General features: G+C 41.9%; 1 protein-coding gene across 1 annotated transcript; it reads right to left on the bottom strand.

The window, feature by feature from the left end:
• Positions 1-388: 388 nt before the first annotated feature.
• Positions 389-16,754, bottom strand: KCNV2 (potassium voltage-gated channel modifier subfamily V member 2; the record flags this gene model as incomplete). Its single annotated transcript, XM_082842244.1, has 2 exons — positions 389-670; positions 15,354-16,754. 2 exons carry the CDS (start codon positions 16,752-16,754, stop codon positions 389-391), a joined length of 1,683 nt encoding a protein of 560 aa, XP_082698370.1.
• Between the last annotated feature and the right edge of the window lie 10,993 nt (positions 16,755-27,747).

Here is a 27,747-nt window from a genome sequence, read left to right as displayed (position 1 = left end):
CCCTCTCTCTAGACAATGAAGAATGCTTTTTTCTTTCAATCAGGGAAATTCTTCTCAAGTCAACTCAAGTCCGAAAGTATTTATTGAAAAGCCATGAGAAGCTGCAAGAGAAGTCTAAGCTGTCGCTCCTCTCAAGGAGGTTTCGATATCAATGTCATTGGGAAGGTCAGTATCTTACGCAACACTGTTAGTGACAGAGTGACATGAGGCAGTCTGAGTTTGGGCCCAAATGAACATTTCTAGAGGTAGATTTTTGTGAGCTGAACGCCTTTTGTGTACGTCTGCTTCACGTGTCCTTTCACTGTTAATCCTGATAATAAAAAAAAGAGGAAGGAGGAAGGAAGCCTTGAAATTCATGGCATCGACCGGCCGCACATCCTAACAAGTATTAATTATTTTGCCTTGGGTTGGGCTGTGGGTTGCTTCCAGCCAAGCACTCAGCTATCTTCTTTCGGGCTCTCTGCATGAACTCCACATTCCCCCTTTCCCTTCGTATGGCGGTGTACTCGTAAGCCTTGAGCTTGCTGTAGTAATCGGAGAATTTGTTGTAGAGGATGGAAATGGGCATCCCGTTGAGGATGATCCCGAAAGCGATGCAGAGGAAGGCAAAAAGCCGGCCCAGGTGAGTCTCTGGGTACATGTCTCCATAGCCCACAGTGGAGATGCTCACCTGTGAGGGAAGGAAAGTAGAATGGAATGGTCAGCATCGAGAGCAAGGAGAAGAAAGGGAGAGAACCAGGCAGGGAGAGGTGTCTTCCGTCCTGCTGAAGGTGCACGTGGTTGTATAACAGCTCCTCACGGAGTCAGCTTTAGGAGGTACTGGAAAGGTGGCCTGCAAGACCTGGGGCATGGAAAGAACATAAGCTTTGGAGCTGAAAGGCTTGGGTTTAAACCCTATCACTTATCAATTTTCTTACTTACAATACAGGGGAGTTATATCTACTTTAAAGGGTTGTTGTGAAGGGCACAGAAGAATGATGTGTGTGAAGTTCCTGGTGTAGAATAGGCTCAATAAAGGTAGGTCTTTGCCTGCCTTCAGCTGGGCCAAATTTAGGACAGAGTCCCTGGATTTGCCTACATGATACACGTATGGGAAAGAGCTTGGGCTTAGAACCAGTCAGACCTGGGTCAAGTCCTGACTCTGACCCTTCCCAGCTGAGGGACCTTGGGCAAAACATTCAGAGTCTCTAAGCCTTGGTTCCTGCATCTAAAACAGGGGGATAATAACTAACTCTCAGGATTCTTGTGAAGACTAAACAAGAAAATGATGATAAAGCACTTCACACACACTTTGTCAGGCACGCAAAAAGCATTAAGCAACCTCCTCTGTGGTCCTTCTCTCATCCTTAAAATAGAGACAGTTGTAATAGGTCTCAGAGTTGTTAGGCAGTTCAAATGAGATATTTTACATGAAGGTGCTTTAATTGCAAATGTCTGGAGAAACACACTCATTATTTTGCGATGGGACTTTTGTAAGATGTCACCGACCAAAAATATGTTCACCCTGCATGAAAGTCTTCCCGTCACACTTGTCACACTGCTTTAAATTCCACTAATTAGAGATTTATTTAGGTTAACAAGCTTCTGTTTTAAAATGCAGATACCCACATGGGACTAGTTATCAGTCGATGTAGCCGGAGAAAACCCAGAAAAATCTCTCGGGGCCTGTGTTTTGCTTTGTTTTGTTTTTGCGGTACGCGGGCCTCTCATCGCTGTGGCCTCATCCGTTGCGGAGCACAGGCTCCGGACGCGCAGGCTCAGCGGCCATGGCTCACGGGCCCAGCCGCTCCGTGGCATGTGGGATCTTTCCGGACCGGGGCACGAACCTGTATCCTCTGCATTGGCAGGCGGACTCTCAACCACTGCGCCACCAGGGAAGCCCTCGGGGCCTGTTTTTCATGCTTCATGTCCTAAGACTCCCTTTGGTCCCCAGACTCTTGGCAAAATTACTAGACGCCTTTTAGGCAGGGCTGTTGATTACAGTTGAAAAAATTGTGCATCGCACAACTCCAGGGGGCAACATTGGCTTCATCGATTTGTGTCGTCACAGTCTTCCAGCATATGCTTTTATAAAATGTACAGTCACCCTGTTGATCTGTACGGAGACAGCCTTTAACTTAGAAATGCAGACATTTTTGTTTCGATGATGTAAGGATTAATTTGAACTTAGAGTAAGTATGATTGATTAGTTAGAATGAAATGGAGAAGTGGGCCAGCTGGGCAAATCTGGTGGAGCGGATAAGAACCAGAGCTCCATCCAGCCCTTAAAAAGGGGAAGGTTGCAACTCCTCTTGGGGTGGGTGGCATACTACCTCTCACTACTCCGTCTCTGGGGAGAGAACTGCTGAGGGCTGGGCTGCCCTCCTCACAGTGGAAAAACACAAGGCAGCATCTAACAGAGGCAGGAGGGTGTCGACTAGGTTAAGGAAGCAGGTGTGGCACTAGGCCACACGGGTCTGAATCCACTTCCCAGCTGTGGGATTTGGGCAAGTCGCCTAAATTCTCTCTGCCTCAGTTTCTACTTTTGAAACGTGGAGAGAATAATAGCGCGCACCTCATAGGACTGTTACAGGAATTGAAGGAGCCGCACAGGGTGTGTGAGGGATAATGTTAGTTCTTGTGCTTGTTAGACCAGCGGGCTGTGGAAAGAAGCTCTTCCCTGGCTCCTGAGAAGGCTGTGTGAGGGAGATTGGTGGGGGGACACTCTGTCTCCAGTAGAGAATCTGCTTTTCCCACCTTCTCGACCAAAGGGCCATGAGAGGCAGTGATAAAATAAGATTGTGGGCTAATCTTAAAAAAAAAGCTTGCTCTGTGTGTGTGTGTGTGTGTGTGTGCGTGTGTGCGTGTGCGTGTGTGTGCGTGCGCACGCGTGCGTTTCTTGTCACTGGCCACGCTGAAAGTAAAAGAACCCGAGTCAGATCTCTGTCCAGGTGTGTGAACAGCTTTCATGTGTCACTAACCCTGTCACTCGTACCTCTGTGTGAATGTTTAGGCAGTTGACTTTCCCTGGAGGAGGCCTAAAGGGAGTCTGGATATAAGAGCGAGTGACAGGAAGGGGTCGTTTCAGAACAGGAAGCATCCATGAAGGGCCAAATCAGAGGCTTCGGTAAACCAGCCCCTCAAGGGTCCAGGATTGGGGGAGGGTTGGAGACAGGAGGATGCAGAGGAAGGAAAGTAATTGAGACAAAGTACCTAATTTAAACCTCTGCTCAGTCCCCACACTGGCTTTGCTTCCCTCCCAACCCCAATTTCTTTTTCTGGCTGAACTTTGAGCAGAAGGTCAAAAGCAAAGAGAATTGGCTGAAGGAAGATTAAATATTTGATGTGCATAATATGGTCTAAATATTTTTGTATATCTTGGATCTCTATTTTTAGAGAAAAGGTCTCTTCTGCTACGAGACTCCGTATGACTGATTCTGAAGAATTTGTTCAAAATGCGTAGCTAATTTATGCACTGTCTGTTTGACTCAGCCGTTGATCTGCTTCTTGCTTCTTGGCTCCAGAGGAACTCTGGATTCCTTGGTTTTTGGACACTTTTTCTCCATGTTCCACAGGCCAAACCATTTCTCCCTGAATGAGCATGAAAGATGGAAGCTCCCAGAAGGACCAAAGTGACCTCCCAGAGTGAGTTCTCACATTAGCAGGAGTGGGGTTTGGAAATGTGACTGAAATTTCTGCAATCCGTCTTAATATCCTGAAAACACTGACTGGCCCAGCCACTCTGGAAACTTACCATTCCGTTGAAAATTTACCTATTTTCCCTAGCCATTGGACCCCCCAAAGCCAGAATGTAACCTTTCCCTAGCAGCTCACCCACTAATCAGCAAATCCTGACCCACTAAACCTTACAAGGAGAACAAGTAACCAGTTTTTCTCTGAAACTTTAGAATAACTGTACTTGAATTTCTCCTTCAGCAAGGAATGTTTGTTTCCTTCATAATGACCTACGCACGGATTACATTTTAGCACCCAGTAATCCCTGCATCTAGGAATTACGATCTCAGGGAATAAAACTGATTTTTCAAAAGGATTAACACCTCTTCTTAGTTTTCCCAAAGAATTCGAGGTGGTAAAGACTAACATTTTCTGGTTAAAATGATTACATACTTCAATGCATATTGTCCTTTAAAGGATTTAGCTTCAAAGGCTCTACTTAGCTTACCCATGCTGCCGTTGCTACAAATATTTTAGGAATTCCTCTCTGGGATTATAATCTGCACAGAGGATTCAGTGGCATGACCTTGAAACAAGCGTTCTTATCCCCCTTGAGGGTTAACTCTAGGTGCCGGTCTTCAACTCAAGGGTCTTGACTATTTAAAAATATTGAATCCACCTTCAAAAAAGTAAAGATTTAGCCCCACTACAAAGAAGTATTAATAAATGGACATGTCACAGGCGCTGGAGATAATTCCCCAGTGGAATTCAAAAAATGTTTTGATCAGTGGAAACACTGTTAGAATGAGGTCATGGGTAATCACCTTGCAAAGAACCACCAGCCTCATCCGTATATGAAAGTTCTGACATGTACATAAATTGTACAATAAGGGGGAGGTGTGCAGAAGCTAAGGCAAGTTCGGGATCTATTCCTAGAAATAGTGACAATGCCTTCCACACCCTCAGCTTACTTGCTACTTCTCCCTGCCCTCTACAATTCTATCATGTCCCGCTCAAAGTTACATTGGCCAACAGGAGGAGTTTAGAGAGACAAAAGGGGACCACCCCAAAATCAGGAGTCAGCCAGATCAAAAGTCATAAAAGTGCCTAAGAGCCTTTGCCCCCCTTTATGGCTCCTGTGCTTTTTCTGAAGAAGCTAGGAGAACTTTAATGCCTTCTGTGCTGGACATTTACTCATTATCTCTCAGCCCTAAGCCCGATACCCTTCTGTGCTCTTTTTTGTAATTCAGCGGCTGGGAAGATGCGAACTACATTTCTCAGATTTCCTTGCCTGCTGTCTTCTGCTTAGGTTCTGCCAATGAGAGACACGGTTGGGAGACTAGAAGATGGAATGAGGGAGTAAGAGTCTCTCTTCCTGCTTCTGGTTTCTGTCATCATCCTTCAACAACAGCAGATAGCTATGGCTCAGGCATCTTTCACACACCCAGCATCAGCCTCGTGATGCCATCTTAGGGGTCCGGCAACAGCTACACAGTGGTTCCTTCTCTGTACTCCTAGGTTCCAGTAACTCTACCTTCTCCCATTTGTCTCCCCAGTTCTGGGGCCAACACTCTTTCCTACAGTTGCCAATCTTCGGGTTATCTCACTTTCTCCTTTTTGCTCTTCCAGCCTATGTATCTATCTCCCTGTATAAAATTCCTTCTGTTTAAAATATCCCACGTTTTGTTTTCTGTTATCCTAATTCACCTTCCAAAGGGGTCTTCTCAAAGCAAGCAAGCCATCAATAAAAATAAAACAAAATAAAATTAATCTCAGTGATCTTCTAAGTGCCACCTATTTGCAAGGAAATGATAGCATGCTTGAGGAAAACCAAGATAGAAACAGGGTCTCTGGGCTACAACTGTCTGATGCTTCACCTAGAGATAGTTTTCGTTAATTTTTGAAGGAATGAGTTCATGACATAGTTTCCTATTTAGTTTCTATAGCTGTAACTTTGCTCTGGAAAGCTCAGAAGGAAATGGTCTGTTGAACAGTCCAATTGTCCTTTTCTCCTTAAAAACATAGCCACAACAGGCCAAAGCTCACGGCTTCATCATAGAGCTAATTGTTCTTGTTGAGCTATGCCGAGCATTTCCCACACCCAGGCAACCCGGAGAGTCCCAACACGGCTGGAGCTGCTCCAGGCATGGGCCTGTTTATTTGGACACTCAGAGACTCTTCCGAGATGGAACGGCTGACCCTTTTGTGCATCTTACAGCCTCTCTCTTCTCCCCAGGAGAGAAGGAATCGCTTCTGTTTTCTTTTCCCAAAAATGAATCTGGAAGCAAAGGTTATTGCTTCCATGTGATAAAGGCTATCAACTAGTCAGATATGGTACCTTCTATTCATTGAGGACAGAGTACAGGCTAGTGTTTTTACATATGTTTCCTATTACATCAGTGCTGACAAATAACCTCCATTCGACAGACGAGTAGGATGGGTCTATCTTATATCCTAATGCATGAGCATTTGCAGACATGAGTGTCCATGAGGGATTTGTTCTGCAGCTGTAGGAGAATTCACAATAATGAAAATTACTGTGTTTCTCTTAAAACCCCGAGTTGAATTACAGAGGAAGGTTGCAGGATGCTTGGCATAGATAGAGGGGAGATTATTAAAAACAAGTCAGATTTTGGGGTTGTCTGAGAGTACTAAAAACACATGGAGGGAAGGATTAGAGAACCTGTCTCTAATGCGGGTGAATATACCACAAGGGCTGCAGCACTGGAGTGGGGCAAGAAAATATCGATCCTGTTTCTCTTTACCTCTTTACATTTTCAATGTGTGAGTGTATGTTTTCTGATACACATAATATATTTGAGCAGTAATATCTTAATGCAGTAGAATGATTGTATTACTGGACCCAATTCTTTGTATCTTCCTGTATCCAAGCTCTTTGCCATAAAACTTTGCATTGCTTTCCTACAGTGAGTGGGCTAACCTGCTTTTCCCGTTGACTCTGAGTTTGGCCTTGGGACTCGCTCTGGCCAATGAGCTGATCAAGTGTCATGAACAGAAGCTTATCAGTGCTTGCATGATTGGGCTTGCACTCTCTCTCTCTTGCCCTTTGCCACGGCCATGGATACATGCCTGCTGGATGATGAAAGACCTAGTCTCCTTCTTCATCCAGCTGTCAGCCAGCTGACCATCAGACTGTGACGTGAGCAGCTGACACCAGTCCAAGGTTCTTCTAACCCTGTACTTGAATCCATTCTGAGTTGCTGACTTGCAAACTCACAAGGCAAAGAGATGCCTGACATTTCGAGCCACCGAATTTTGGGGTGGTTTGTGATGCATTGTTATTATAGCAATAAATAGCTTCTAACTTATGATTAACTAAACACATGTTTATCATGGGTGTGTGCTCAGAATTTTTTAAATTATGAGATGTATGATAAATAAAATGCTTGGAGACTATTGCATCAGAGTTACTTTTAGGATTCTACTTCTCAGATTCTCATGTCTGCTTGGTCACGTCTATTTAGATGACTTCCTTCTCAGCGTTCAAGATTTAGTTCAATGTCATCTTCTCCAAGAAGGCTTCTCTGACTATTCCACTAGTCCATCAAAGGTAGATTCTGCCACCCAGATCACTCTCTATCCTATTATCCTATATAAGACACACTCATATCTTAAATGATTTATTATCTTTCTCCATTAGGATGTAAACACCATGAGGGGAAAACTTTCACTTTTTTTTGTTTTTCCCTTATTACTCGGTATCCCTAGCATTTAGAATACTCCTCGGCACACTAAGTGCTCAAAAATAATCTTGCTCACCTCTAGCGCTGGACACCCCATGCCAAACAGCTAGCAAGACAGGAACACAACCCCACCCATTAGCAGAGAGGCTGCCTAAAATCATACTAAGTTCACAGACACCCCAAAACACACCACTGGACACGGCCCTGCCCACCAGAAAGACAAGACCCAGCTTCATCCACCAGAACACAGGCACCAGTCCCCTCCACCAGGAAACCTACACAACCTACTGAACCAACCTTAGCCACTGGGGGCAGACACCAAAAACAATGGGAACTACGAACCTGCAGCCTGCAAAAAGGAGACTCCAAACACAGTAAGATAAGCAAAATGAGAAGACAGAGAAATACTCAGCAGATGAAGGAGCAAGGTAAAAACCCACCAGACCAAACAAATGAAGAGGAAATAGGCAGTCTACCTGAAAAAGAATTCAGAGTAATGATAGTAAAGATGATCCAAAATCTTGGAAATAGAATGGAGAATATACAAGAAACGTTTAACAAGGACCTAAAGGAACTAAAGAGCAAACAAACAATGATGAACAACACAATAAATGAAAGTAAAAATTCTCTAGAAGGAATCAATAGTGGAATAACTGAGGCAGAAAAATGGATAAGTGACCTGGATGATAAAATAGTGGAAATAATTGCCACAGAGCAGAATAAAGAAAAAAAGATGAAAAGAATTGAGGACATTCTCAGAGACCTCTGGGACAACACTAAATGCACCAACATTTGAATTATAGGGGTCCCAGAAGAAGAAGAGGAAAAGAAAGGGACTGAGAAAATATTTGAAGAGATTATGGTTGAAAACTTCCCTAACATGGGAAAGGAATTAGTTAATCAAGTCCAGGAAGCACAGATAGTCCAACACAGGATAAATCTAAGGAGAAACACGCCAAGACACATATTAATCAAACTATCAAAAATTAAATAAAAAGAAAAAATATTAAAAGCAGCAAGGGAAAAGCAACAGGTAACATACAAGGGAATCTTCATAAGGTTAACAGCTGATCTTTCAGCAGAAGTTTTACAAGCCAGAAAGGATTGGCAGGACATATTTAAAGTGATGAAACGGAAAAGCCTACAACCAAGATTACTCTACCCAGCAAGGATCTCATTCAGATTCAACAGAGAAATTAAAACCTTTACAGACAAGCAAAAGGTAAGATAATTCAGCACCACCAAGCCAGCTTTACAACAAATGCTAAAGGAACTTTTCTAGGCAGGAAACACAAGAGAAGGAAAAGACCTATGATAACAAACCCCCCCAAATTAGGAAAATTGTAATAGGAACATACATATCGACAATTACCTTAAATGTAAATGGATTAAAGGCTCCAACCAAAAGACACAGACTGGCTGAATGGATACAAAAACAAGACCCGTATATATGCTGTCTACAAGAGACCCTCTTCAGACCTAGGGGCACATACAGACTGAAAGTGAGGGGATGGAAAAAGATATTCCATGCAAATGGAAATCAAAAGAAAGCTGGAGTAGCAATTCTCATACCAGACAAAAGAGACTTTAAAACAAAGACTATTACAAGAGACAAAGAAGGACACTACAGAATGATCAAGGGATCAATCCAAGAAGAAGATATAACAATTGTAAATATTTATGCACCCAACATAGGAGCACCTCAATACATAAGGCAAATGCTAACAGCCATAAAAGGGGAAATCGACAGTAACATGACTTTAACACTGCACTTTCACCAATGGACATCATCCAAAATGAAAATAAATAAGGAAACACAAACTTAAAATGATACATTAAACAAGATGGACTTAACTGATAGTTATAGGACATTCCGTCCAAAAACAACAGAATACACTTTCTTCTCAAGTGCTCATGGAACATTCTCCAAGACAGAGCATATCATGGGTCACAAATCAAGCCTTGGTAAATTTAAGAAAATTGAAATCGTATCAAGTATCTTTTCTGACCGCAATGCTATGAGACTAGATATCAATTACAGGAAAAAAACTGTAAAAAATACAAACATATGGAGGCTAAACAGTATGCTACTAAATAACCAAGGGATCACTGAAGAAATCAAAGAGGAAATCAAAAAATACCTAGAAGCAAATGACAATGAAAACACGACAACCCAAAACCGATGGGATGCAGCAAAACCAGTTCTAAGAGGGAAGTTTATAGCAGTACAATCCTACCTCAAGAAACAAGCATCTCAAATAAACAATCTAACCTTACACCTAAAGCAATTAGAGAAAGAGGAACAAATAAAACCCCGAAGTTAGCAGAGGGAAAGAAATCATAAAGATCAGATCCGAAATAAATGAAAAAGAAATGAAGGAAATGATAGCAAAGGTCAATAAAACTAAAAGCTGGTTCTTTGAGAAGATAAACAAAATTGATAAACCAGTAGCCAGACTCATCAAGAAAAAAAGGGAGAAGACTCTAATCAACAGAGTTAGAAATGACAAAGGAGAAGTAACAACTGACACTGCAGAAATACAAAGGATCATGAGAGATTACTACAAGCAACTCTATGCCAATAAAATGGACAACCTGGAAGAAATGGACAAATGCTTAGAAAAGCACAACCTTCCGAGACTGAACCAGGAAGAAATAGAAAATATAAATAGACCAATCACAAGCACTGAAATTGAAACTGTGATTAGAAATCTTCCAACAAACAAAAGCCCAGGACCAGATGGCTTCACAGGCGAATTCTATCAAACATTTAGAGAAGAGCTAACACCTATCCTTCTCAAACTCTTCCAAAATATAGCAGAGGGAGGAACACTCCCAAACTCATTCTACGAGGCCACCATCACCCTGATACCAAAACCAGATAAGGATGTCACAAAGAAAGAAAACTACAGGCCAATATCACTGATGAGCATAGATGCAAAAATCCTCAACATAATACCAGCAAACAGAATCCAACAGCACACTAAAAGGATCATACAGCATGATCAAGTGAGGTTTATCCCAGGAATGCAAAGATTCTTCAATATATGCAGATCAATCAATGTGATACCCCATATTAACAAACTGAAGAATAAAAATCATATGATCATCTCAATAGATGCAGAAAAAGCTTTTGACAAAATTGAACACCCATTTATGATAAAACTTCTCCAGAAAGTAGGCATAGAGGGAACCTACCTCAACATAATAAAGGCCATATATGACAAACCCACAGTCAACATTGTTCTCAATGGTGAAAACTGAAACCATTTCCTCTAAGATCAGGAACAAGACAAGGTTGCCCACTGTCACCCACTGTTATTCAACATAGTTTGGGAACTTTTAGCCACAGCAATCAGAGACAAGAAAGAAATAAAATGAATCCAAATCAGAAAAGAAGTAAAACTGTCACTGTTTGCAGATGACATGATACTATACATAGAGAATCCTAAAAATGCTACCAAAAATCTACTAGAGCTAATCAGTGATTTTGGTAAAGTAGCAGGATACAAAATTAATGCACAGAAATCTCTTGCATTCCTATATGCTAATGATGAAAAATCTGAAAGAGAAATTAAGGAAACACACCCATTTACCATTGCAACAAAAAGAATAAAATATCTAGGAATATACCTACCTAAGAAGACAAAAGACATGTAGGCAGAAAACTGTAAGAAACTGATGAAAGAAATTAAAGATGATACAAACAGGTGGAGAGATATACCATGTTCTTGAATTGGAAGAATCAACATTGTGAAAATGACTATACTACCCAAAGCAATCTTCAGATTCAATGCAATCCCTATCAAACTGCCAAAGGCATTTTTCACAGAACTAGAACAAAACATTTTGCAATTTGTATGGAAACACAAAGGACCCCGAATAGCTGAAGTAATCTTGAGAAAGAAAAACGGAGCTGGAGGCATCAGGCTCCCTGACTTCAGACTATACTACAAAGCTACAGTAATCAAGACAGTATGGTACTGGCACAAAAAAAAGAAATATAGATCAATGGAACAGGATAGAAAGCCCAGAGATAAACCCATGCACATGTGGTCACCTTGTCTTTGATAAAGGAGGCAAGAGTATACAATGGAGAAAAGACAGCCTTTTCAGTAAGTGGTGCTGGGAAAACTGGACAGCTACATGTAAAAGAATGAAATTAGAACACTCCCTAACACCATACACAAAAGTAAACTCAAAATGGATTAAAGATCTAAATGTAAGGCCAGACACTATAAAACTCTTAGATGAAAACATAGGTAGAACACTCATGACATAAATCACAGCAAGATCCTTTTTGACCCACCTCCTAGAGAAGTGGAGTAAAAACAAAAATAAACAAAGGGGAGCTAAGGAAACTTAAAAGCTTTTGCACAGCAAAGGAAACTATAAAACAAACGAAAAGACAGCCCTCGGAATGGGAGAAAATATTTGCAAATGAAACAACTGATAAAGGATTAATCTACAAAATATACAAGCAGCTCATGCAGCTCAATATCAAAAAAAAACAAACAATCCGATCCAAAAATGGGAAGAAGTCCTAAACAGACATTTCTCCAAAGAAGACATACAGGTTGCCAACAAACACATGAAGGGATGCTCAACATCAGTCATCATTAGAGAAATGCAAATCAAAACTACAATGAGATATCACCTCACACCCGTCAGAATGACCATCATCAAAAAATCTACAAACAGTAAATGATGGAGAGGGTGTGAAGAAAAGGGAACCCTCTTGCACTGTTGGTGGTAATGTAAACTGATACAGCCACTATTGAGAACAGTATGGAGGTTCCTTAAAAAAGTAAAAATAGAACTACTGTATGACCCAGCAATCCCACTACTGGACATATACCCTGAGAAAACCATAATTCAAAAAGAGTCATGTACCACAATGTTCATTGCATTTCTGTGTACAATAGCCAGGACATGGAAGCAACCTAAGTGTCTATCGACAGATGAATGGATAAAGAAGATGCGGCACATATATACAGTGGAATATTACTCAGCCATAAAAAGAAATGAATTGAGTTATTTGTAGTGAGGTGGATGGACCTAGAGTCTGTCATACATAGTGAAGTAAGTCAGAAAGAGAAAAACAAATACCGTATGCTAACACACATATATGGAGTCTTAAAAAAATGGTTCTGAAGAACCTAGGGGCAGGACAGTTATAAAGACGCAGACATAGAGAATGGACTTGAGGACACAGGGTGGGGGTGGAAGGGTAAGCTGGGAGGAAGTGAGAGAGTGGCATTGACACATACACACTACCAAATAGATAGGTAGTGGGAAGCAGCCGCATAGCACAGGGAGATCAGCTTGGTGCTTTGTGTCCACCTAGAGGGGTGGGATATGGAGGGTGGGAGGGAGTCGCAAGAGGGAAGGGATATGGGGATACGTGTATACCTATAGCTGATTCACTTTGTTATACAGCAGAAACTAACACACCATTGTAAAGCAATTATACTGCAATAAAGATGTTAAAAAAAATCTTGCTCAATGAATGAAGAAGATGGAATTTTGTGAAGAATTGGTCCTAATATTTTGCATCTTTTTACTTGGCATCTTCTTTTCTCTTTGCTATATTGAAAATAAGGGCCCTTACTACACAATATGCAATGTCATAACAAGTATAGAGAAGAATTGGGTTAATAGTATATTGGTCCTGGGGAATAGAGCAGTCCTCAAATGTTCAAGGGGAGTTGCTCCTATTGTTTTCATAGGTTAGTTTAGAAACGAACACAAGCTATCAGTCTTTAATCCATAATGAGTTTTAATAGTATATGTAATTCTCAGAGAATAAAATGGATGCAGGTCATTGGTAAAGGTTAAGGTTGGTAAATGGTAGGTTGACATGTGTAAATTCTGGCCTGTGAAAATAGTGCCTGATAGAGCTAATAGTTACAAAAGGAAATTCACATTGGTAAGAGCAATAATTAGTAAAATTTGTTGTAGATAGGAACTGAATGGTGATTCAAGTTTTATTGTAAAGTCTACAGAAAACAGTGACCTTGAGTAAGATAATTTTCGTTAATATTAAAAGGGGGATAATTTGAAAATTTAAATGTTATTAAACAATAAACACATCAAGAAATTAAAGGGGATCACTAGGCATGCACTTAAGGAATTTTTTTAAAAAGAAAAATCCATTATTAGGAATAGAATTCTTATCAAAAATTTTATATTAATATACAAAAGGTAGAGGACGTTTTGTGTATTCAGAATATAGTATCAAAGAGTTCACTAGGTGCAGCTTACATACGCTAGCCTTCTAAGATACTTGGACGAATGGAAACTTGACTCTCTAAAACTTGGTATTATATCATCAGCCTGTGGATTTTCTCTTTTCCCTCCTTGCTTTACTCACCTCCAAAGTAAATGGCATTTGCTGGGGACAAATCATCCGTCATCAACCCCGTCTGTACACATGATTTAGCTACTATGGGGATGACCTTTTGTCATTTGGAATATGATCAAAGGAGCGGCATTTGGCCAGCTCGTTTGGAAGAGCCTAACATCATCCCGTCACTGAAGAAAGCTCACACATCTTGTTGTATATATGAGAGCTCTGCTTTCCAGGGAAGCAAGACTCACTGAACTGCAGAGCTCTACGCCCTCCCCTTTTGAGATGAGGAAACTGAAGATAGGGAGTTAGGGAGTGAGGTTTCACAGTTAATCATGGAGGATCCCAGTTCATTATTAGCAGATCTGGGACAAGAATCTAAATCTAAATCTTGCATTCCACTATACTACACTATTAGTAGGAGCCCTGGGTAGGTTCATATCAGAACTCCAGACTGTGGGTTCTAACATATCCAATGTTAGTGTTGAAAATATCCACTTTCTAATATAGGAAAAACTGGTTATATTTGCTTGATGTCTTTAAAGGCATTACAAACCATCTATTTAAAGTAAATAAGGAAAGCATACACCCAGTTCTTTCCTATGCACGTATGTCAACGTGTCCATTGATCTTAGAAGACCCAATCAATCAGCATTTCCAGTGATTCAGGGATTTTCCAAGGATTTAGTCTAGCATATCAGAAACACAGATATTTGAGTAAATGGCATAAACTATTATAAAAGGCAAACACCAAAGAAAATGACAAAAATAACTAATATACTAAGTGCAAATTAAGCAAGGCATGCAGAAACACTAAAGCTTGAAAGAGGCAGTGCTGGGCTGTGGAAAGGGCATGCATTTTGCAACTGGACAGGCTTGGGTTCCGGTCCTCACGTGACTACCTTTAGCTGCGTGTCTAAATTATTATTATAACTCAAATTATCTGCACCTCAATTCCTCTAGCTGTAAAATGGGGCGATAATGCCATGTCCTGAAAGAATTTTTGTGGCATTGGAGCAGGTTTCAGTGTTAGATGCTCAGATTTAGCTGGAACCAGTGGGATTTCAGTGAGGGTTGCCGCTCTTCAGCCACGTCTCATTTCCTCCCCTGCATGCATGGATGGCTTCCTTCAGAATTTGCAGGAAAATGTTCCTCTTAAAAAAATAGTGATCCTAACCACCTCACATGGTTGTGATGCTGAAATAAGATACGCTTTATAAACCACGTAGGACAACAGGTGTTCAATAAGGGACAAATAACAAGAATGACGATGATGAATCTTCCCACGAACGTGAACAATGATCATTCCTTAAAATTAGCCTCTCAGGGGTATTAAGACTAAATCTAGATTTGGAGATAACTAGGACCACACCAAATTTCTTGGACTACGTCTTTCTTACTGGACTATGTCTTTCCAACCCTTTAGCACCCACCTGTTTTTTTTGTTTTGTTTTTTCTGTTTTGTTGTTTTTATCTTTTGTTTAAGCTGGGGACATCGAAGGAATGGAGAAAGCAATGGCCGTTAAAGAAGGCAGGGCAAAGATGAGGGAACAAAGCAAGGCAGGTGGCATGACCCAGGAAGGGGAGAAGCAGCATCTGTCGGGCTGGGGAAGTGGGTGGGAAAGCCGACGGGCCGTGGTGCTCACCGCGGCCCACCACCAGGCGTGGGGGATGCTGGTGAAGTTGGTTCCACGCACGTCGTGCTCCACGGAGTAGACGGCCGCAGAGAAGGTGAAGATGCCCATGGTGATGAAGAGCAGCAGGCAGCCCACCTGCTGGTAGCACTGGCGCAGCGTGAAGCCGAAGGCGCGCAGGCCGGTGGAGTGGCGCGCCAGCTTGAGGATGCGGAAGATGCGCAGGAGGCGCATGACGCGCAGCACCTGGCCCACCTGGCCCACGCGGCCCATGGTCTCGAGGTCGTGCTCGTGCGGCGAGTCCTTGCTGTGCACCTGGTCCTCGCTCGTGAAGCACTCGAGCAGCAGCTGCAGGTAGAGTGGCAGGATGGCCACCAGGTCCACCAGATTGAGGGCGCTCTGCGCGAAGCGCCGCAGGTCGGGCGTGGAGGCCAGGCGCAGCAGGAACTCGAGCGTGAAGAAAGCCATGCATAGCATCTCCACGTGCTCCAGAAAGGGCTGCGGGTTGCCACTGCCCGTGCCCTGCCCCGTCTGCTGCTGCATCTCCTCTACCGTGTTGAGCGCCAGCGCCACGACGGAGATGAGCACGAAGAGGCTGGAGGCCACCCCGATGGCCTTGGCGGCCACCGACGAGAAGGGCTTCTCCATGAGGTTCCAGAGGCGGCGCCGCTGCGGCCCGTAGAAGCGCATGTCTCGGAAGAGCTCCTCGGCCTCCTCGGCCTGCGCCTGCGCGCGCAGCTCACGCTGGATCTTGAGCTGCTCGCTCAGCTCGTCGCGCCTCTCCTCGAAGCAGATGAGGCAGCAGCGCGGCGCGTACTTGAGCCGCACGCCCCAGTAGCCCAGTTCCTCCAGGAAGCGGCGCGGGCACAGCTCGTCGCGCACCAGCAGCACCCCGGACGCGTAGAAGTTGTAGATGAGCTGGAAGATCTCCGGGTCGCGGTCGAAGAAGTATTCGTCCGTCTGCGCCTCATAATCGTCGCACAGGCCCAGCTGGCGGCTGCGGCTGGTGGAGGTGGCCAGGCGGCCCAGGCGCGTCTTGGGGTAGCTGGCCAGCTCGGCGTAGTCCAGGTGGTAGCTCTGGCCGCCCACGTTCACGTTCAGGGTGGACGACACGACCGGAGCGTCAGTGCCGCCTTCGCCTTGGTCGGTGGTGGCCTCTCCTGGCTGCTGGTCCTCCTCTGCCAGGTCGTCCTTCCACTGCTGGTCCTCCTCGGTATCCGTGTCCTCATCGATGTAGTAGCTACAATAGCCCTGGGTCCACGGTGGAAAGCTGGTCTGGGAGCCCGGGAGGGCCCCCACGGAGCAGATGCGCCTGCGTTGTTGGCTGCCCACTACCTGGGATGCGTCTTCACTCTCCGTAGTATGCCAGGACCTGTAGCCCCAAGACCGCCTCCTCTCATTCTGCTTCAGCATGGCTGGAGGAAGTGGACCCTTGCCTTTTCCCTCCTGGTTGTGGTAAGGTCCCCAGCCTGCTCACTGCCACTGGTAGATGGATCACGTGCTCTGCACTGTGGTAGAGAGACCGGCCCGGACCAGCAGACCTGGGGTCCACAGCATCGCCCTCAGAGCTGTCCCTCCTCAGGCCCTGGGCAGCCCAGCCCAGCCCAGCTTGCCGGGTCTGAACGCCTAGGCAGACGGCTGTTGACTGCTCTAATCTAGCTGATAGGGAAGAAGCAAGTGTTAGGAGGGATTTAGAGCCTCTTAGTCAGTTTCCTCCCCCTCTCCCTCCACTCTGTGACCTAGGGGATGATTATGTGGTCTTAAATCTGTAGGTAATCAGAAGGTGGCAGAGATGATTGCTAATAAAAATGTCAGCCAGCCCTGCCCTTAGGAAGTGCCCAGTGTCCCTGTGCTGAGATGAAATCAACTGAATTTGCTATAGAATGTAGATGCCTGTGTCTTGACACTTAACTGTTGAAGTTGCAGCCTCTGCCCTAGGTAAATCCGCCATGAACAGGGACAGAGGTAGCAACAGAATGCTTAAAGTGGACCTCCTGACCAGTCACTTTTCCTCTCAGCATTTGTCTTCTGTTTCGATCATAGAAGATCTCAAATCATCTCCTTCCCATCCAGTCACATGATCACGTTGTTTTCCCAAATGTATTCCCCTTGGCAGCACTGCTCTGGAGTCTAGTCTGATGTTTAAATCTATCTCAGCTTCTTTCTCTCTCTTTGTCTCTCTCTGTCTCTGTCTCTCTCTCCCTCCCTTCTCTTAAAGGATAAGGACACGTTTCAAAGTGGAATCTCAGGATGGGTGGGTAGATGTTCTTAGGGTATCGCAGCCCCGCTCAGCTGCTGTATCTAGTGACCAGACTTCCTTCCAAGGAAAAAGTCTTCATCACTCTTCAAGACATCACTTAAAAAAAGTCTCCTGCCATGTGTAAGGCACTGTGCTGGATGCTAGATGCTGGAGATGGAAACTTGATAGAGACATAGTTGCGGCCCTCAAGTTGCTCATGGTTTTGTAGGTGATATAAATATTTACATATGCAAGCACAGCAAAAGAAGTGAGTGAAAAATACAGAGGTAGCAGAGAAGAGGAAGGGATTCGTTTCAAGCAGGAATTTGTTACCGAATTCAATTTATTTTGAATAGCTAATACACATTCACTACAAAATATTCAAAAGGTACAAAGATGCGTTACGGTAGAAAATTTATTTCTCCCCCAGCTCGAATTTCTAGCTATCGAGTGTGCCTCTGAGGTTTTGGTTACCCTTCCAGAAATATTCTAAACATATATAAGCAAAAACCTGTCTCCATCTATCATCCAAGTAGCTCTTTATTACTAACACAAATTACAGTATGCTATTCACTTTGCTATTTTCCCATTAACCATGTATCTTAGAGTTGTTTTCATATCTGAACATAAATATCTGCCTCATTTTGAAAATAGCCACTTAGTAGTTTGATAGTGACAGAATTCAGGTTGTTTTCTACCTTGGCTCTTATAAACAATGATGTAATGCATAACCTGATACCTACACTATTTTCCATGTGTCAGGATACATGAAAGATCAATTATTATAGGTGGAGCTGTTAGGTCAAAAACCACATTTGTAATTTTGATTGATAATGCCAAATTTCCTTCATGAAAGTTTTACCAGTTGACAACTCACCGTCAATGTATGAGAGTATATTATCACACTCCTTGAGCTCTGCCCATTTTATAGATGAAAAATGATGTGTGAGTTCATTTTAATTTGCGTTTCTCTTACTGTGAATGCAATTGAGCATCTTTTCATGTGATTAAGAGCTCCTATATTACCTCCTCTATTTTTCACTGAGTTCTTGGTGTTTTCTTACTGATTTGTTGGAGAGCTTTCTATATTATGAAAACAGACCCTTTGCCTGTGTTATGAATTACAAATACTTTTCCTGTTACCCTTTGGTGAGATTTTTTTCCATGTTAAATATTTATTTTATGACTTCTGGGTGTTCTGTTAGAAATGTCTTCACCTCTCTATCATTCTTAAAAAATTTACTTGTTATAGTTTTATTTTTCATGTAAGGATTTGATCCATCAGGAATTAATTTTGATGTCGACAGTGAAGTAGAGACCCAACTTTATTTTCTGGGCTTTTATCCAGATGTTCACATGCATTAATTGAATAATCTGTTGTTTCCTCGTGGATTTGTAGCGCTGTCTTTATCATATGGTTCAGTTCTATGCTTCAAACGTGTTGGGACAGGTAACAGTTGCTACAAGGTCTGCACCTGATAGAGTAACACTGGCAGATGGTGTTTGGCTTCCAACGGGGCTCAGACCTATGAGCTTCCGGTAAAGCCTCCTGCCAGGCCTGGCCTCTGAGTTGCTCACTGCATTTCTAGGGTTCTCCAGTCGGCATACAGTATCGATGTTGTTTTTCCAGACACACACTTGGCCATTTTCCAATGCCATCTCTTCTTTAGATTGTGTTGAGTACGGTCCCAGGAGTTTTCATGTGGTGCCGAAAGTCACCTTTTTCCTTCAGAATGAATTATCCTATGATAAAAAGTGAAAGCATCACTATTTTTATATTTTTAATTTCCTCTCTTTCTATTGCAATCATGTACCACTTTTTAACCTAAACCTTTAACACTCTTATGGCTTTTGCACTTAAAAACCTTAGAGTTAGTAATGTTTGTTAGTCTCAGAGTCAAGCCACAAGCACCACAACCATGAAGTAGATTGAGGAGTTTTGCTTTGCTGGACCACGGTTAGGTGGCCGGTACTCCCAACATGTGCATGTGTCGGTGTGGGCATGTGGCTTGGATTTTCTCTGATGTGTATGTACGCAAGTGCAACGGTAGATGAGTGTCCACATACGGAGACACTTCTTAACAAAGAGAACTGTCCACCCGGGGGATGGATTTGTTCTTAGAGCAGTCAGCTGCTCCTGGCTGAGCGCATGTAAGCATCTGTAGGGCGTGCTGCAGAGGGAGACCCGCGTGGGTGGAAAGGTGGGCTGGTTGATTTTCAAGCCCCATTCTGCCTTGAGATTCCTAAGATTTTAAGTCTTTGTTCCATTTGTCTAGAATTCTCCACTGCCCTTCTTCTCCCTAAGTCCTTGTTCTTCAAAGTCAGCTCAGATGTCGCCTTCTCCCTCAGAGACCCTTGTCTGACATCCCTCTGTTTCCCCAGGATGGGGAGCTGTCCCTTCTCGGTGTTCTCATTTAAGATAACACATCCCACTAGCTTACAATATGAGGCGCTGCTGTTAATGAAGAGTGATTTTCCCATTATAAAAGTTATATACGTGCACTAAAGAAAAATTTTAAAAATAGAAAACAGAGTACTAATAATCCATACATTAATAACAGTATCATGCCCAGACACTGTACTATGATAATGTGTACAACAACCTATCACATAGGTGCTATAATTATTCCTATTTTACAGATGAGGAAACTGAGACAGAGAAGTTAAGTGACTTATCCAAGGCTACACAGATAGTAAATGGTGGAGCTGGGCTCTGCTCCAGACTAAACATCATGCTACAAAATAGCATATACATGAAAATCACCTAAATCTCACTATCAAAAGACTGCTGTGCTTGCTTCGGCGGCACATATACACACACACACACACAAAAGACTGTCATTATCAATATTTTAACTTGTATCCTTACATTTAATTTTATATATATATATAATTATATATGTATACTTAACATGATTGTGGTCATATTAGACATAAAATTATGTATCCTGCCTTTTTCATTCAACATTTTAACATAAGCATTTTTAGTCTTTTAAAAAACACTGTAAGCATTATTTTAAATGGCTATAAAATATTCCATATTGTGGGTGTACCATCCATCACATAACCAAAGATCTTTTATCGAAATAGATATTTTTCCATATTCCACTATTTTAACTAGTGATGTGATAAAAGTCTTTGTCTTTGAAAAGTTGTTGGTTGGTTTGTTTTTGTATTCTGGGTTATTCCTTAAGGTAGTTTTGCCAGAGGTTTTAGGCCATCCTCTCTTAATTTTGAGCCTTCCCATGGGCCGTTCCTGCTGTTCCTTCTGCTGAGGATACTCTTTCTCCACACCACCCTGTCTCCTTCCTCTGGCTAACTCCTGTTCATCATTTAATAGATGGAAGGCTATCTCCCCTTGTCCTCCCTCTAGGAATGCCTTCCCTAGTCTCCTAAGGCTGAGTTCACCTCCTCTCACTTGTGATTCTGTAACAGCTCTCTCTATGCCTATAACGGCACTTCTCACAAAAGCTTATCTGCCCATAAACAAGACAGGACAGCAAGTTCCAGAAGGGCTGGACAGTGTCTGCTCTGTTTACTGTTTTTCCCCAGGGTCTAGGCCAGTGCCTGGCATATAGCAGGCCTCAAAATATACTAGCTGAAAGATGGAAATATTGCACACATATTGCCAACCTGCTTTCCAATTTGCCTCACTTTACACTCTAACCAATAAAATATGGGAGTGTCTCTTTCAGCATGCCTTGGTTATGACATCATTACTATTATCATTATTTGGTAACCGATAGGTGAAAATGACATTGCATTTTTGTTTTAACAAGGGCTATAGTAATTATTTACTTATGCGTTCCCCAATAGCTTCTGAAGTCTTCTAGGGTAAAGACAGCCTTGTAGAATATGCAAGTCTGTAGCAGATTAAAAGATATATATTGAAAAGATATGCAAGATCTCTCTGTATTAGTTCTTACAACTGCATGTGAATCTAGGATTATCTCAAAAGAAAGTGTTAAAAAGTATCTATGCTCTGTACTGACATGGCCCCAAGCCCTACTTTGAAGGGAAAGCAAACTAGTGAGCTCTAAGACTCAGTGGCTGGGAACAGTGGCTATGAGTCCCATTGCCCTGGTGACAGAGGTTTATAGGCAGCAGGGTACAATGGGAAGAATATTGGAATTCAAGCCGACTCGATTTTGCCTTCTGGTTTCAAAGCTTTGGGCAAATTTCTTGACATCTTTTCGTCTCAGTTTTCTCATCTGTAAAATGTGTTGCTGGAGGATTTCCTGTGAATATAAAAAAAGAATGCCCCTCTGCTTTATTTTCAATTGGCCTGCATATGCCCAAATCGTGGCCTATAATACTCATCAAAAGATAGTCATCTCTCCCTCATCCAGCCACCTCCTTCCCCAGTTCCTGATTTTACACCTACGACACACAAATGTATTCATTTTTAGCACCTGTAGAGTTTCTCAGCACAGAAATAATGGTCATATTCGCCATCCACCATTAAAATGAATCCCTTTATGTTAAGGCAGTGCTGACTAACAGAACTTTCTGTGTTGATAGAAATAATCTTATGGCTGAAGACATGACTAGGGCCACTGAGGAACAGAATTTTAAATTTTATTTAATTTTAATTAATTTATATTTAAATGTAAATTATCACAAGTGGCTAGTGGCTACCATGTTGGATAGGGCAGAGTTAAGATATCATCTGTGTCTGAATCAGTGTCTTTTAAATATGCAGAGCCCCAAGGAGCAATGAACTTTTAAGACAGTAACCCCGCAGTCATAGGAGTTTGCCTCCGTAAACTGGCCTACCACTTCCCAAACTAAAAGGGAATGAGACAGGGAGAAAGTAATTTTGAGAGGAATGAATGGAGCCATGAGATGAGATGGAGAAGTGTGAGTAGGTAGAGGGCAGGCTTGGGGGTGGGGACATTTCAGAACAGATTCAGATTCAGGATGGCTTGGGAAGAGAGTAGTATTAAAAGGGAGAAACTGAGGCAAATGGTAAGAAGAACAAGATTTCTGAATATAAACACTTTGGCAAATTTACCCAGACCTAGTTCTGAAAGGCAGAGAGAGAGAAAGGACAAGAAGTTTACCCTTTCCTTGGGAAGCTGCATTTCCTTCAAGACCTTTGTGGTCCCTGTCAGTGAATGACTAAGATTGTAATTGATGAGGATCTTGATAATTAATACCCAAGCCAAAACAAAGAAATTACAGAAACAACAATCTCTCCAACTTCCAGTAAAGGAAAAAAAAGTTTTTATTTTTTAAGGCGTCTGCTAAACCTGGTGAATTTCTTCCAATAATTGAATTATTGAGGTATTTGTTTACCTCCTTCTCTTTAAATTTACCTGTCTCATCATAGGTGAAACGTGGAATGAATGGGAACAGCGATTGATTGCAAAATGTCTCAGTCAGTTGAAATTCTTGCTGCCCAAATTAAAGTTGTCTGTGAGTTTGGAGAAAGGAAGAGTGAGTGACGGGGAGAAGAGAAGTCTGTAACTAAACATTCTTTTCCTCGATGTCTTGTAATCAGGCTTAAATCTGAAGGGTGAGGGGCTTCCCTGGTGGCGCAGTGGTTGAGAATCTGCCTGCTAATGCAGGGGACACAGGTTCGAGCCCTGATCTGGGAGGATCCCACATGCCGCGGAGCAACTAGGCCCGTGAGCCACAACTACTGAGCCTGCGCGTCTGGAGCCTGTGCTCTGCAACAAGAGAGGCCGCCATAGTGAGAGGCCCGCACACCGCGATGAAGAGTGGCCCCTGCTTGCCACAACTAGAGAAAGCCCTTGCACAGAAACGAAGACGCGACATGGCAAAAATAAATAAATTAGTTAATAAACTCCTACCCCCAACATCTTCTTTAAAAAAAAAACAAAACTGGAGGGTGCACCCACTTTCCCAAAGTACATCCATTGTCTAATTGCTTCTTTTAAAGATGAAGAACCTGCGACTCAGAGACGTGGGTTTCCTGCCTGATGCTACTCAGTGATTGGCCGGTAGAGCTGGATCTGGAATCTGGGACTCATCTATCTGCCACTCTGGGTGCTTTCCTCTCCTCTGTAATTCCGAGGCAGATCATGCAGCCCTTAACGATATGTCTCTTGCTTAGAAAACCTTCACTTTGATATCTGAACTACATTTATTGTTTCTCCTAAACATACATAAACAGTCTTCCAATATGGTTCTTTTTCTTCATTTTGCCCCAGCTGATCCAACAGATCTTGCCACCTGTTATGCCATTTGGGGAAGTGGATGCAACCAGTTCAACATGAAATATAAACACACGTACTGAGTGACCTAGTGGTCATCTAATCCCACTGCTCACATTAGAGATAAGGAAACTCAGGTGTCAGATGAATCAGGCCACTTGCCCAGGGTCTCATAGACAGGTGAGTTAGTACGTGCCTGCCTCTGGAGTCCTGTTTTATTTTTTTCCTTTACCTTATGGTTTATTACAGGATACTGAATATATACTGAATATACTGAATATAGTTTATTATATATATAGAATATTACAGGATACTGAATATAGTTTCCTGTGCTATACAGTAGGACCTTGTTGTTTATCCATTCTATATATGAGTTTGCATCTGCTAATCCCAACCTCCCACTCCATCCCTCTCTCACCCTCCTCCCCCTTGGCAACCACAAGTCTGTTCTCTATGTCTGTGAGTCTGTTTCTGTTTCATAGATAAGTTTATTTGTGTTGCATTTTAGAGTCTACATATAAGTGATATCATATGATTTTTGTCTTTTTCTGTCTGACTTACTTCACTTAGTATGATAACCTCTAGGTCCATCCATGTTGCTGCAAATGGCATTATTTCATTCTTCTTTTTTTACAGCTGAGTAGTATTCCATTATATCTATCTATCTATCTATCTATCTATCTATCTATAGATATATCTCACATCTTCATTATCCATTCATCTATCAATGGACATTTAGGTTGTTTCCATGTCTTGGCTATTGTAAATAGTGCTGGTATGAACATAGGGGTGCGTGTATCTTTTCGAATTACAGTTTTGTATGGATATATACATATACATATACAAGTGGAATTGCTGGATCATATGGTAGTTCTATTCTTAATTTTTTGAGGAACCTCCATACTGTTTTCCAGAGTGGCTGCACCAATTTACATTGCCACCAACATTCCCTGTTCTAACGCCAGTACCTTTCCTCCAAACTTAACATTGTTTCAGTATCGCTGCAGCATATAATTTCACTTTGAGGTTGTGTTCATGTGGAACAAGCAAGCTGTAGATCTGGAAGGAGTGTTTCTGAATAATTTCAGTATCAGATCCTGGCAATTAATAAATCAGTTATCCAAATTAATTGCCTTCAGTGATCTAATTCCATGGAAAATTTCTCAGTCTTCCATTTTGTTTTGAGTAGGTAGTTACAGTTATATTTCACATATCTTCCAAAAACAATCTGCTCTCTTCTGCCCAGACCAGAATGTTGCTTAATTTCCATGGCAGAATAGACCCAGCTGACCTTTAAAACGTTGAGCCTTGTATAATTTGACTTTGCATCTCGTTCCCTTTGGTTTTCCAGGGTTCTCTCTGGTCTCTGTCTCTATGTATCTGTTTCTGCTCCCTACACTTCGAGCAAAGAGATTCTCTCTGACCAGGTCTCCAGAAGAGCAGAAAAGAGGACTGTGCACTGCATTTGACACAGAGAAAGCAATTGCAGAAAACTCTTGCACCCAAAAGATTTTTTTCAAATCTCAAACATTTGCATTCAAGAACTCTACTGAGGGAGGGAAATCTGCCAGAGAATATGGAACATCTGCTCTGATGCTGGTATTACTGCGATGACTAGGGGGCTTCCCTGAAGTAGGGGTGAAGGGAGCCAGATAATGCTCCTGAGGAGATTTGCCCATTTAAAAAGTGGCATCTGTGAAAATCTAGTAAGAATACAAGGAATGTGCTTGAACAGATGGTATGCGAAGAATAGTGGAATAGAACCATTCTCTGAAAACCTTTAAGGACTAATAAATGTGGCAAAGGGAAGGAATTACAAGTGATTAATGGTGACTCAATTATATTATTCAAATTGCCTATGTAGTTTTACTCCAAGCCTTTTTTTGGGGGGGAGGGGGACAGATCAATAGTTATCAGTCATGGCAAAATCACATAGTGTAGGTAAGTACTTTCTGTGCAGTTTTCTAAAATATCGTGTCTCTGCATTGGAAAGTTTATTCATAAAATCAGAACAGAGGAGTTAGACCTTAGGTGATGAATGTGTGTGTGTGAGTTACACTCACTGAAAAGCCTAGATGGTAGATTTAAATGAATATATTTGTGGTTATATTGTTCTTAAGTTGATGTAGATTAAACTTGAAAGTACTGCAGCTAATTTTAGAGAATTCCATGAGAAAAGTCAGTATTCTGGACTTCAGATCAAACTGTAACTGGATTAGCAAGATATTGCCAAAAAGAGTTATAGAATAAATAAAAATCATTATAGTGGACGTAGCAACTATTTGTACGTAACCCTGTGCTTGGTGCTGCTAAAGGGCTTGTGATTAATAAGTAGCTTAGTCTTTCAGGAAAGAGAATCATTTTCCTTGCCCTCATAATTTCACTGTTGATTTGCTTTAAAATTAATTTGGCAAAAATCAATTTTAGCTCCCGCTATGTAGGGACATCACAAACTATGACTAAGCAAAGTCAAATTTAAAGAAGTTTTATTGCATGCAGCTTTTAGGAATCTGTTTAGCTGCATGTAACTGAAAGCACGCCAAGTAGGGATTTCTATATCTAGGCATTATTTTTCTTCTGTGACAAGATGCCCAAAGATTGGCAGTCCAAGCGTAGTAGAGGCTAAGTGTGTCATCCAGAATGCAGGCTCCTCCAGATTATTTGTAAGTTTTAGGAAGGTGTATCATTGGGTCCTAAATGCAGATTTGCTTTTCCATCCCTTTTACTAGATGAGTAGGTCCTGCTGTGATTTCTATATCCAATGTCCATGTTCTAACACAAACATTTGTTCCAACCCGTTGGTCATGCTCCTGATACCTGAAGTTATTCAGAACAATTATCTTATAAATTTCATTGCTTTTAAAAAAGATACTGGATCAATGTTAAAAAAAATCAACAATAGAGAAACGTACAAAGAAGAAAATAAAGTCCACCTCATATTTTAACAAATACTACTGTTAACGTCATGGTAAATGATCTTCCAGAAATCGTTATATCTCTGCATATCTATATATATCTATACACACACTGTATGTATACACATACATATACATATACACACGTATAATTGTATAATTTTACATATTGTATAATTTCACATACCTATATTTAGATATATATATATATAATTTTACATACATAGCATGATGATAAATGTAACATTCTATAATCTTTATTCACTTAATGTGTGTCATAGTCATTTTTTCATATATAGGTCTATTTCTAGATTTACATCATCTTTTTAATGACTGCCTGGTATTCCCTTGTTTGTATGTACTCTGTTTATTGTCTAACAGAATATCAGTAGAGTCTGAGCACCATCATGATGGCTAGTTTTTTCTCAGGTCTTGTGCCTGTAATCATGTGTATAACTATACTATAAAATCTCTGTAAGTGCTGGACTAGACTACACGAAGGAGCATAGTCTAAAGCCCCTCACACTGTAAACTGAGCGGCAGAAGAGTATGTTGAGGAAGTCAGGAGAACTAGTCCCAACTTGTATTTACTAGTTGTGTGAACTTCAGCAAATCACATCTCCTGTCGGGACCTCAGTTTCCACGTCTGTCAAATAATGACACAAGTACAGGCGACATTCAAGGTCTCTTCTACCAACCCTCATGATTTATTATTTTATAAAAGCTTGTCTTTTGTTAGTTAAATTATTATCAGTTCCATGAGAACAGGGACCAGGTCTGGATTATTACTTGTGTGTAGCCGAGTATGGCACTTAGAAAGTACCCAATAAAAATTTGCTGAGTGACTGAATGAAAGGGCCATGTTACCAGCATTCTGAATTATTCTGCAAATATACCAAGTTCATTCCCAGCTCCTTGCTTTTATTTATTTATTTATTTATTTTTTCCCAGTACGCGGGCCTCTCACTCTTGTGGCCTCTCCCGTTGCGGAGCACAGGCTCCGGACGCGCAGGCCCAGCGGCCACGGCTCACGGGCCCAGCCGCTCCGCGGCATGTGGGATCTTCCCGGACCG

Source organism: Leucopleurus acutus, assembly GCF_964270905.1.
Source record: "Leucopleurus acutus genome assembly, chromosome: 7".
Lineage (NCBI taxonomy): Eukaryota > Metazoa > Chordata > Mammalia > Artiodactyla > Delphinidae > Leucopleurus > Leucopleurus acutus.
This window is presented reverse-complemented; position numbering and strand designations above follow the sequence as displayed.